The sequence below is a fragment of the Elaeis guineensis genome, chromosome 2 (assembly GCF_000442705.2).
Source record: "Elaeis guineensis isolate ETL-2024a chromosome 2, EG11, whole genome shotgun sequence".
Lineage (NCBI taxonomy): Eukaryota > Viridiplantae > Streptophyta > Magnoliopsida > Arecales > Arecaceae > Elaeis > Elaeis guineensis.
The window spans coordinates 115,637,042-115,648,360 of record NC_025994.2 but is presented as its reverse complement, the minus strand read 5'-3'; the positions used below and the strand labels follow the sequence as shown (position 1 = coordinate 115,648,360).

Here is an 11,319-nt window from a genome sequence, read left to right as displayed (position 1 = left end):
TCAGAAAAAAATATCCACTGCTCGGGAAATGAGTTCAAGCCCAAAGATTCTTCCAAAATGGGACATCGATGACCGACATTGTGTGAAAGACAATAGCTGGTCTTCAAGAACCTCAGTAACCAAACTAAAATAGGAGAACACTTCATTTCAATTGCAATAGAAGCATACGCCCCACGTCTTCGATTGTTTTGATTTGATATACTCCTTTCGCCCAACCCAATTCTAACTTGGACTCGAGAGTAGGGGGGCTATGTTGGAGGGTAATTTCATCCTAGCTGAAGATGTAAGGCATATGGAGACGTGAAGCCATATCAGGCTTGGCCCAGTCCTGGTTCCATCACATCATTCCATTAAAATATGAAATAATCAGGAATAAAAGAAGGACCTTCATTCTCAAAATAGCTGATTGTCAATTCATGCTATTAATGGAGGTGGGCCCACATGCTAAAATGTGACATTACTTATCAAATCTAAAAAATCAGGAAGCCCAGTATAATTTTCGAGGATATTCAATGGAGATGAAAAGATCTCTATTAGCCACTCCCTTTTTTACGACTTTTCAGCCTCTGTCTATAAATAAAGGTGTAAAGAGGAATCTTCGAGATATGCGATCTCTTCTCTCTTAAAATGCTCGCTCCTTCTTTTGTTGAATAGAAATTTGATTGGAGCATGAAAGGTTTCCGGTGGAGCCAACTTCGATTAAGGACTTTTTTTTGTAGGTCTTGCTGCCGCCGTCCAGCTATCGCTGATCTGTCGTCATTGTCCAACTCCAGCTGATCCGATCTCGAGATAAAATTTTATATCAACCCGTATCATTTGTATTCCTATGCATAATATTTAAAATATTATTAATTTTTTAAATGTCTTTGCAGCGGTATATTAAATAAGGAGAGCGTGGGGTGGGAGATCCACCGCCCAGAGTAATCCACGTGTAAAAACAGAGCCGCCGAATCCACCAATGCAATTGGACGGACAAAACAATTTGCTTAGATCTGACGCATGAAGATCAACGGGAGGACCGACGTACCAGTTTACACAAAACGTGTTCCGCGGTGCATCCGAACAGGCAGATAAAATAAAACTCTATAACCAAAGGCGCTCGAGACCTATATATATTCTCCAGCGAGAGGGAACGAGGGTTTTAGGGCCATCGCTTCTGAGGTTGCGGCTGTGCTTTCTTGGTCCGGTGGTAAAATCCTAGACGGCCCTCCCTTGATTTCCACTTGACGTTTTAATTTTATTGAAGATTGTTTTTAAAATCACATGTTTTGTGATCTGGATTCAATTTCTCGTGTTTTCAGGGATTTTTTTGGGTTCTCTTGTAATAATAAATTAAGATCGATCAATATGGATTGTTTGTATAGGATTTATCTGCGGCTCAAAGATGTTCTCTTTGGCTGTAATATACCTTTTGATATACTGATGGATTGGAAATTTAGCATGTAACTGTGGATCTGGATTTGGTTTTGTTGCTGTTAGACCCATGAATTCATTGCATAAAGTTCAGCTAATTACTTTTTCTACTTGTACGTTTAGATTGGCTGGATTTATTTGTGTTATCTTTTCTGGATATGTGTTCTTTACTTAACTTATGGTATATGGTTATATTTGTTATTGAATTGTTATAGTTACATTTGTTATTTAACTGGGGATTTTGGGCTGCGAGGGTTTATTTGGATCTATGGTGAGTTCTAACAGTAAGAGGGGTGAGCCTAGGCAGCAGGAAAGTTTCTCCAGCCTGGAGGTCACATTTTCGAAACATGGAACCAGCTACTCTGGGGGTAAGGCTGTGAACATGTGCGAATCTCCCCAGACCCCACAGTGGTAGGAGCCTAGTGCACTGGGCTGCCTTTTTGTGAGTTCTAATGCTAGGTTGGATTAGGTTTGCATGAGCATCTGACGGAAGGAAACAGGAATTAGATGAGATCTTTTTGGTTTCATGCATACTATGTTTTTAAGAGTATCTGGCATAGTTTTGGCAGCTGACCATTAAGTTCAGCTATGAAGTTGCATTTGGTCCATGTTTAATTATTTTATCATGAAGAGCCCATTGCAGTTTCTTGAGAAAGGTTGTAGTTTTGTAGGTTGTTTGAAATGTGGAGCTTCCTATACTAAGATTAAATGCTGTAGAGATTTTCCTATTGATCATATTATTTTAGCATCCATGCTTTTCTAGTTTTAGATCTCTCCCTACCTGTGGGCAGTGCGGTAAAGAGTGTTCGATTCTGGTTCAATTTCAATCGTGTTGCTTCTTACTTGTTTTAACAATTCTCTTCAGAGCTTTTTCCTGACATTTGCCTCGTAGAGCTTGGGAAGCAATTTCATTGTTAAATTACCTTGACACTGCTAGGATCATGACCACAAGATCTGCATTTGCAGTCTTTGTATTTCTATAAGATTACAAGTGCTTGCCATCTGTCCAAGTTTTGGCTATATATGCGATATATGTGCACATGAAATATTGTTGAATTTGTTATAATGTTATTTGGTTTGGTTTAGTTGGGTCCAAATTTTATGCAATAACATTTATGCATGGAAATCTCCACAATATTGGGGTCCTATAAAAGGTTGCAGTTATTGTTAAGTGTTCTACCTATCTTTATCCATAGAGTGAGTTCTTCCTGTTCAAACAGGTAGTTAAGTTCCTTATAGATTCTCTTGATGGTGCTGTAAACATCAGACAACTTTGTTGTAACAAGTATTTTCTGTTTCTATTCTGTCTTATGACCTGCAGTTCGTTTCCTGGCATGTTTGTTGATAACTGTTTTTTGTGTTGTTTGAGATTCTACTACAAATGTCCAAAGGTGAAAAGATGAGTCTTTTCTGCTGCAATTTGTTCAGCATAAGAAAGATTTAGACAAAGGATGATCATAGTTGAAAAAATGCATAACTCTTTGGCCTATTTGTCTACATGCTTAAATACCTCTTTCTTCTGTTTGATTTGGTATTCCTGATGCCTGTTAGGTGGTCATATCACTCTCCCCTCCTTTTCTTTAGCAGTTCCCACTTTACCATCTCAAACATGGTATTCCTGCCTGCTACTGACTACTTGTTTTGTACTAGTTTAACAAGGGTTGAAGATTGCCTGATTTGCTTCATTATTGATAGAGTCTGGAAGGGGTTGTCTTGTTGTTATTTGCTTGTCATTATCTCCATTTTTTATTCTCTTACGGACTGCTTGTGTCCAATATAACATCTGCTTTTATTGTTTAACAATTTAATGAGATTTGAAGGAATTTATAACTATCATACTGAAGATTTTGTTTGGGAGTCATTCCATCCAAGTGTTATAGAGATCATTGAGTGCTAAGCAGGTGGCTGGAGTGGCCTTTAGAACTTAGGCATTGTTTATGCAACACTTAATAATTGCTAATCATTAATTTCTTCTTCCTCTTGTTATTCATTTGCTTTGCTTATTTTTTTTCTCCTTCTCTTTTTCTCTTTGTTATTTCTTGTCCTTCTCCTGTCTTCTTCTCTTTTTTGTTTTAATCATAGAAGCTGAGACTGTGGCTAACATTGCTGCCAAGCCAAATAATGTAGATCATGAGAGGTGAAAAGGACCAATGCTTTTGCTGCATTCTGCAGTCTGTATCTCTATGTACCTTTGCGTGCACCAGCATTTGCCAAAGTCTTTTGCTTTAGTTCCCTCTTTGCTTGAATGTGAGTACAAGAGGGAAATTCATGCCCCCTTGTGTATTCTAAACCAAACCTTTCTTCAAATGATTTATTAGTGTTCTAATATTTGGTTAAGTGACCAAGGCACCCACTTACTTACTTGTATATGTAGGTTAGACATCTGCCATATGTTTCTAGTGTCTTATCAGGCTGCCTAGGACCTAAGCAGGTGCCTGGGAGCTTCCTGCATGTAGAAAGGGTAAATAGAACCTAGCTTTGCTTTTTTATGTTCTAGTGCTGTTACATTGTTCAAGAATAAAAAAATGGTAGAACTTTTTGAGTTTCTTTTTTCTGCTGGCTTTTTATCATGACTGGACACTGTAGATTTTGTTCTAATTAGGGTGGGAATATTCTTTAGAGCAGTTCATAAAGTCATCTAATACATGGTTCAGCGAACAAGATAACTTGAAGCATTTGATGTGCGTATGTCTTGATAATTGAATGTTTTTTGTTCCCTCTGTCATTTTTGAAGTCGGAATTCTGAACAGCTGCTGGAAAAGATTATGTTGCCATCCTTTTCTATTTCTTACAATTTTGATACTGTTTTATTATATCGGTATGTTCATGAGTTGATCATGTTGATTTTTTTTTCTTTGCTAATATGGCTCCCTTTTTTTTTTTTTTTGAAAAACAAATGATTCACAGGAACATACCTGAGCATCTTTTGTTGAATCTTCAGAGCAGGCAAGATGGTGAAGTTCACAGTTGAAGAGCTCCGTAGGATTATGGACATGAAGCATAACATCCGTAACATGTCTGTCATAGCACATGTTGATCATGGTATGTGTCATCAATGGCTTTCTCTTTTAGTTGACTCTGTGTACTGAAAATTGTGGTTGTCTTACCCCATCATTATTCCCACCTCCTTTTTCTGGTCTTCATCATTCTATGATTAAGACACAATAGATCTTTCTTTATGCTGTCCGATTGAAAGACAATGAAGATATATTGTGAACTTGTGGAGATTCAGATCTATTATTTTTCCCTTAACCAGTAAGCTTGTTGGCGTCCTGGTTCTTGCCTACTTAATTTATTTGGATTTCTCACAATTATAACATCACATTGCTGGTGTGTGCTGCTAAATAACTCACTTTTGTTTGGAATGTTTTTTTTTTTTTTTTTTGTTCTCATAACATCAGCCGGAGAAAAAAAAAACTCTTCTAGACCTGAGCTTCTCCATTGAGTGCAACTGTAGACAAACAGCCAGCCTAACTCCAAAAACAAAAAGAAACTAACAAGGAGATGATACCTATTCTTTGCATTAACTTAGTTCAAATTTAAAAATAATTTGCTTGAGGATTTATATGCTGGAAAGGATTGACCATGCATACCATAGTTTTTGCTTCTTTCCACTTCTTGTGGTTCTTCTCCTCTGTAACATTTTTATTTCTTATCGATAAAAGAAAAATATGTATTGACAGTTTGCATCAAATCTTTATTGAAATATATAAATCATTAGATGACAAGAACTTTTTGCGATCAACAATTGTTATTTTATTGTTAAAAAATTCAAATTGGTATTATGTGAAGGATGCTCAATTGGGGTTTAGGCATAAGGGTTTTTTTAGCTTTACTAGGAGCATCTATTTGTGCATTGTTAGTTTAGTTTTACATAACTAGAGAGTAACATTATAATTTAATGAGAATATTATGTGGAAAGCCAATGTACCATTACAATCTGGCATCTTTGTTCTCTATTATTAATTTTTTCTTGCATTTCTACAAGTCTAATGACATTTTGCAATTTTATGCTGGTATTTTGGATTGTTAAGTGGATTCTTTTTCCTTCTGTCAACATTGCTTTAAAGTAGCATGTTTCAGTGTCATGCTAATTAGCTGATGTTCAACAATATATATGAGAATTTATGCAATAAATGCTTTTTAAATCAAAGATTTTGTATGGTTGCTTTTGTAAAGATTCAAAATTGGTGTTAGTTAAAGAATTCATATTTTGGACCATCCGATTATATATTTTTATCTATGGTTGAAAAATAAAGCTTTTCCTTGTGGGTTGTTCTACAGGCAAGTCTACTCTCACTGATTCTCTTGTGGCGGCTGCTGGAATCATCGCCCAGGAAGTTGCTGGTGATGTCAGGATGACTGATACCCGCCAGGATGAAGCAGAACGTGGTATCACGATCAAATCTACAGGGATCTCTCTTTACTATGAGATGAGTGATGAGTCTTTGAAGAACTATAAGGGTGAGAGGAATGGCAATGAGTATCTCATCAATCTCATTGATTCACCTGGGCATGTTGACTTCTCTTCTGAGGTCACTGCTGCTCTCCGTATTACTGATGGTGCATTAGTCGTCGTTGACTGTGTGGAGGGTGTTTGTGTCCAGACCGAAACTGTTCTTCGACAAGCGCTTGGAGAAAGAATCAGACCTGTCTTGACTGTTAACAAGATGGATAGATGTTTCTTAGAGCTTCAGGTTGATGGGGAGGAAGCCTATCAGACCTTTCAGCGTGTCATTGAGAATGCAAATGTTATTATGGCAACCTACGAAGATCCACTTCTTGGTGATGTCCAAGTCTATCCAGAGAAAGGGACTGTTGCTTTCTCAGCTGGGTTGCATGGTTGGGCTTTCACTCTCACCAACTTTGCCAAAATGTATGCTGCCAAATTTGGAGTTGATGAGGCCAAGATGATGGAAAGACTTTGGGGTGAGAATTACTTCGACCCAGCAACCAAGAAGTGGACCAACAAGAACACAGGTTCTCCTACTTGTAAGCGTGGCTTTGTACAATTTTGTTATGAACCAATCAAACAAATTATCAGAACTTGCATGAATGATCAGAAAGACAAATTATGGCCGATGCTGCAGAAACTTGGTGTCAGCATGAAATCTGACGAGAAGGAACTTATGGGCAAGGCTTTGATGAAGCGTGTCATGCAGACCTGGCTGCCTGCAAGCAGTGCCCTCCTTGAAATGATGATCTTCCACCTTCCATCTCCTTCCAAGGCACAGAAGTACCGTGTGGAGAACTTATATGAGGGCCCACTAGATGATGTATATGCAAATGCTATCAGAAATTGTGACCCAGAAGGCCCTCTTATGCTATATGTTTCAAAGATGATTCCCGCTTCTGATAAGGGTAGATTCTTTGCATTTGGTCGGGTTTTCTCTGGAAGGGTCTCTACAGGTATGAAGGTTCGGATCATGGGACCAAACTATGTCCCAGGTCAGAAAAAAGACTTGTATGTGAAGAGCGTGCAAAGAACTGTTATCTGGATGGGTAAGAGACAAGAGTCTGTAGAGGATGTGCCTTGTGGAAACACAGTTGCCATGGTTGGGTTAGATCAATTCATCACCAAGAATGCAACTCTTACAAATGAGAAGGAAGCCGATGCCCATCCGATAAGAGCTATGAAATTTTCTGTTTCTCCTGTTGTACGCGTAGCAGTTCAATGCAAGATTGCATCTGACCTTCCCAAGCTTGTGGAAGGTTTAAAACGTCTGGCCAAATCAGATCCTATGGTGGTCTGTACAATAGAAGAATCTGGTGAGCACATCATTGCAGGAGCTGGGGAGCTCCACCTTGAGATTTGTTTGAAAGATTTGCAGGAGGATTTCATGGGAGGTGCAGAGATTGTAGTCTCTGATCCCGTGGTCTCTTTCCGTGAAACTGTCCTGGAGAAATCTTGCCGGACTGTGATGAGCAAGTCACCAAACAAGCACAATCGTCTCTACATGGAAGCACGACCCATGGAAGATGGGCTTGCTGAGGCCATTGATGAAGGGCGCATTGGCCCACGAGATGATCCAAAAGTACGTGCAAAGATTCTGTCTGAGGAGTTTGGTTGGGACAAGGATCTTGCTAAGAAGATCTGGTGCTTTGGGCCCGAGACCACTGGTCCTAACATGGTCGTTGATATGTGTAAGGGAGTTCAGTACCTTAATGAAATTAAGGACTCTGTTGTGGCTGGGTTCCAGTGGGCGTCAAAGGAAGGAGCAATGGCTGAAGAAAACATGCGTGGAATATGCTTTGAAGTATGCGATGTGGTTCTGCATGCTGATGCTATTCACAGAGGTGGTGGTCAGATCATTCCAACTGCTAGAAGGGTCATATATGCATCTCAGTTGACAGCCAAACCACGGCTGTTGGAACCAGTTTACCTGGTAGAGATTCAGGCTCCTGAGCAGGCACTTGGAGGCATTTATGGTGTTCTCAACCAGAAGCGAGGCCATGTCTTTGAAGAGCTACAAAGGCCAGGTACTCCCCTTTACAACATCAAGGCTTACCTCCCAGTCATCGAGTCTTTTGGGTTCTCGGGCACTCTGAGGGCTGCCACATCTGGTCAGGCTTTCCCCCAGTGTGTGTTTGACCACTGGGACATGATGTCTTCGGACCCATTGGAGCCTGGTACTCAAGCAGCACAGCTTGTGAGCGACATCCGCAAGAGGAAAGGCTTGAAGGATCAGATGACCCCATTATCTGAATATGAAGACAAGCTCTAAGTTATTACGAGTTATGCATCTAGTCTTATCTCGTATCTGTCCCACCTACCAGAGTCTTTTTGCAGGTAGTTCCTGTATTTGTTATCTTTCATGTTTTTTCATGTCCTTGGATATTAATTTCTGATGTGTTATTTGAACAATTCCTAATGGCAAAGTATGTTGTCGAGATGCTTTATACATCTTTGCTAAGCAAGGCACTGTCAAGATATTGAGACAGTTTGAAGTTAAGAAAATTTTTCCATCAATGCCGCTTACGTGAAAACTGAGTTGCATCAAGCTTGAAACAGCCATATTATCTGTGAATTGGTTAGTTTGCTGGCACACGTTTCTGAGGCAGAATGTGGTGCAATGCAATATGTTTTTTCCATTGGAGGATTTTCCGGTGTCATTCTTGAATGCTACTGCATTATGATGCCCACGCCATGGGACTTGCGCCCAGGCTGGAAGAGGAGTCATCTTCTTCCATGTCAAACATGCTATTAAGGTTTCTCCTTTGCAGTTGAATTACTCACCTGGGCTTTATTCATCGCACCCATGTCTGCGCGTCTGATTAGTTTGACAAAATGCTAGGGATGTCCTTTATACAAAACAAGATGAAATGTCTAGCCAGCGTTCATATTTCTTTTATTGATCGTAAATTTTCAATCCGATCTTATATTTTTGCAGATTCTGCATCAAGTAATATGTTTCCGCATTGTGGAAACTTTTTTCTTCGTGCCACCCTAGCTTTTTTGAAGCTTCGGGCTGATGCCGATGCTATCCTATCCATCGGCTATTGGATCGTATTTTGTATTTTTTTCATCACTTTCCCACATTATTCAGTATGACCTATTAATGCTTGCATTCGCCTCCTGTAGAGTAGATAGGCACCGGGGAAATGGGACTCAGGGGTGTGTGCTTGCGTAGTAGCTCCTAGCGGTTCCTCAAGCATGGAAGTCTACTTGGCCACTTCCCCATATGTTTATTGAAAGTAAAAGGCCCTTTGAAAGCCTTTATTTGATTGACGATCAGCGCTTTTCACACTGGAGAACAGGGAGGTGGTTGCGACCATATTCTTTTCAACAGCCATCTTGAATTACAAACCAGTTGTTCCTCTATTATGGCAGTTCCGCAGCATCCATATGGCAGTTCTTCGAGCAAAGGTTCAGAATTCAGGTCACTCCAGGCTCGGCTCGATCCTTGTAGACCACTTGGAGGGAGAAGAGGGTGCCAAGAAGAACTAGAGCTGACGGATATTTGATGATGACTACATGTTTGGGGATATGGCTGGAAAGGATTTCTCACATCTTCTCTCGGACCCATCATCACCTTTTTTTTTTTTTTGAGTAAAAGAGTCGTCATCACTTGACCTGAGGTGATTTTCCTTGTGCAAGAAACTGTTGGAATGATTACTCGTCAAGGTGGGTGAGGGAACAGCCAGGGTCAAGAGCGCCACCATCAGCCAAGTGATGGTCTCCACGGCCTCAAAGATGACAATGTTGATCTCGTCTCAGCAATTGCAGAACTGAGGGGGGTTGGGGTGAGGCATTGTAGAGGACGGGTAACTGACGTTAGCTGCTGGGTGTATCAGAATGGGTGGGAGAGGTGCACAGATTTCAAAGCAATCAAATCTCTCCCTCTCATCCATCTGCATAGATCTCGAAGCAGATATTGCGTGATCTAACAACGTGAAAGAATGTGAATCATTCTTTTGCACGAAAGATACCACCTAAATCCCTTCTGCTGGGTGGCTTTCCTGGAGTTGTCCAGGACTGTATGTAGTTCTTTGATGTTGTGGGTGAGCGAGTATGCCATGCATCTCCCGTATCCCCTGCTATTTCATTGCTTTTTTCCTTTCCCTTTTCTTGCATGGGTTTCAGCCTTATTCAGCTTCATTAACTAATAAAATACAAGTTAATTTACTCTACAAAAAAAAAAAAAAAAAAAAAAAAAAATCCAGGTACCTTGATAATATTTTGCGTTTTTTTTTTCTTTCCTCCAAATAAACACAACCCCCCCCCGCCCCTTCCGCTTCGCTAAGGATGTTTCTCCCTTTTCTTCCTATAAAGAAGAACATTGGGTAGTGGCATAACATCAGCCTAGAAGAAGGAAAAGATGAAATTATTCAAAAGCACCCCTAGATCATATGAAAGGAAAATTGCTTCTCCTTATTGGAATGTCCATATTCAATATTATCTTAAGCTTGGCACAATGAACTAAAGAGAAGAGTCCAGAATCCTCCGCGAAATACCATGATGATATTTGAGGTAACAGAGATACCATAAAATCCAGAATTCTTAACCATAGCACAGGGTATTACAGTACGAATTCAGGAAGACAAGCCAAAATCCAATTAAAAAGATCGGTAGAAAAAAGAAGAAGAAGACATTATGTAGCTACTTATACACTGCAATGAGCATGAAGAACTGAAATACTTTTGAAGGGTCCTAGCAAATTGTGCTCATCTGATAAATTCAAAGTACAAAACGAAAAAAAAAGAAAAATATAAAAACGTGCATCATGTTCAGCAATCTGACACCAAGTGAACCAAATAAAATAGCGACCAGGGTAGCTGAACATTTGAGACAGCATAGTGAATCTCGAATGTACTTCAAATTACTTCACACCCATACACAAAGTTAAATATAACAGAATTGATTTTAAGCGATGGGTGATGTATTGTGATGGTTGATATAACATAAAATGAAACAAACAGGAGTTACATTGCTAAGCACGGTTACATTAATAATGTGAAATTATCCCAGGTTAAACAGTTCATTTTTTGATGTTCTCAGGCAAGTTAAAAAGAAATCCGAAGTCTGAGATACAACTGACAATAGGAAACTAGAGCAACTGCACCTTCAAACAAACAGGTAACAGAACGGACAGTGGTGGGCCTTTCTCGCGAAAGGCCAGTGCAGTCCCACTTTGAAATGTCTGATCATGCACGATCAGGAGTGTTCATGCATCTCAAAGGACTCATTTGGTTCACAGGAAGTGGAGCAGAAAAAGCATTGCACATTGGAAGTAGAAAAAAATACTCTTATTATTTGCTTGGTGTTTTCAAAAATGAGAGATTGATAAAAGATGTTCCCATGAGAACATAATTTACTCCTATCATAAGAAAGAAAAACCGATGTAGAACATGAATTTTTGGAATTCTCATGATATGGGAATTGAAGGCTCTCTCTCTATCACAACA

General features: G+C 39.6%; 1 protein-coding gene across 1 annotated transcript; it reads left to right on the top strand.

Moving 5' to 3' along the window:
- Positions 1 to 1,059: 1,059 nt before the first annotated feature.
- On the top strand, positions 1,060 to 8,383 carry LOC105040392 (elongation factor 2). The gene is made up of 3 exons (XM_010916900.4): positions 1,060 to 1,189; positions 4,321 to 4,455; positions 5,698 to 8,383. Exons 2-3 carry the CDS (start codon positions 4,365 to 4,367, stop codon positions 8,136 to 8,138), a joined length of 2,532 nt encoding a protein of 843 aa, XP_010915202.1. The 5' UTR covers positions 1,060 to 1,189; positions 4,321 to 4,364; the 3' UTR covers positions 8,139 to 8,383.
- The last annotated feature ends 2,936 nt before the right edge of the window (positions 8,384 to 11,319 follow it).

What these genes read in the sequence shown, in the direction of transcription:
- LOC105040392 (XM_010916900.4), top strand. Translation starts at nt 4,365, where the DNA reads ATGGTGAAGTTCACAGTTGAAGAGCTCCGTAGGATTATGGACATGAAG. An exon ending in CATAGCACATGTTGATCATG is followed by an intron (nt 4,456 to 5,697) that starts GTATGTGTCATC and finishes GTTGTTCTACAG; the next exon opens with GCAAGTCTACTCTCACTGAT.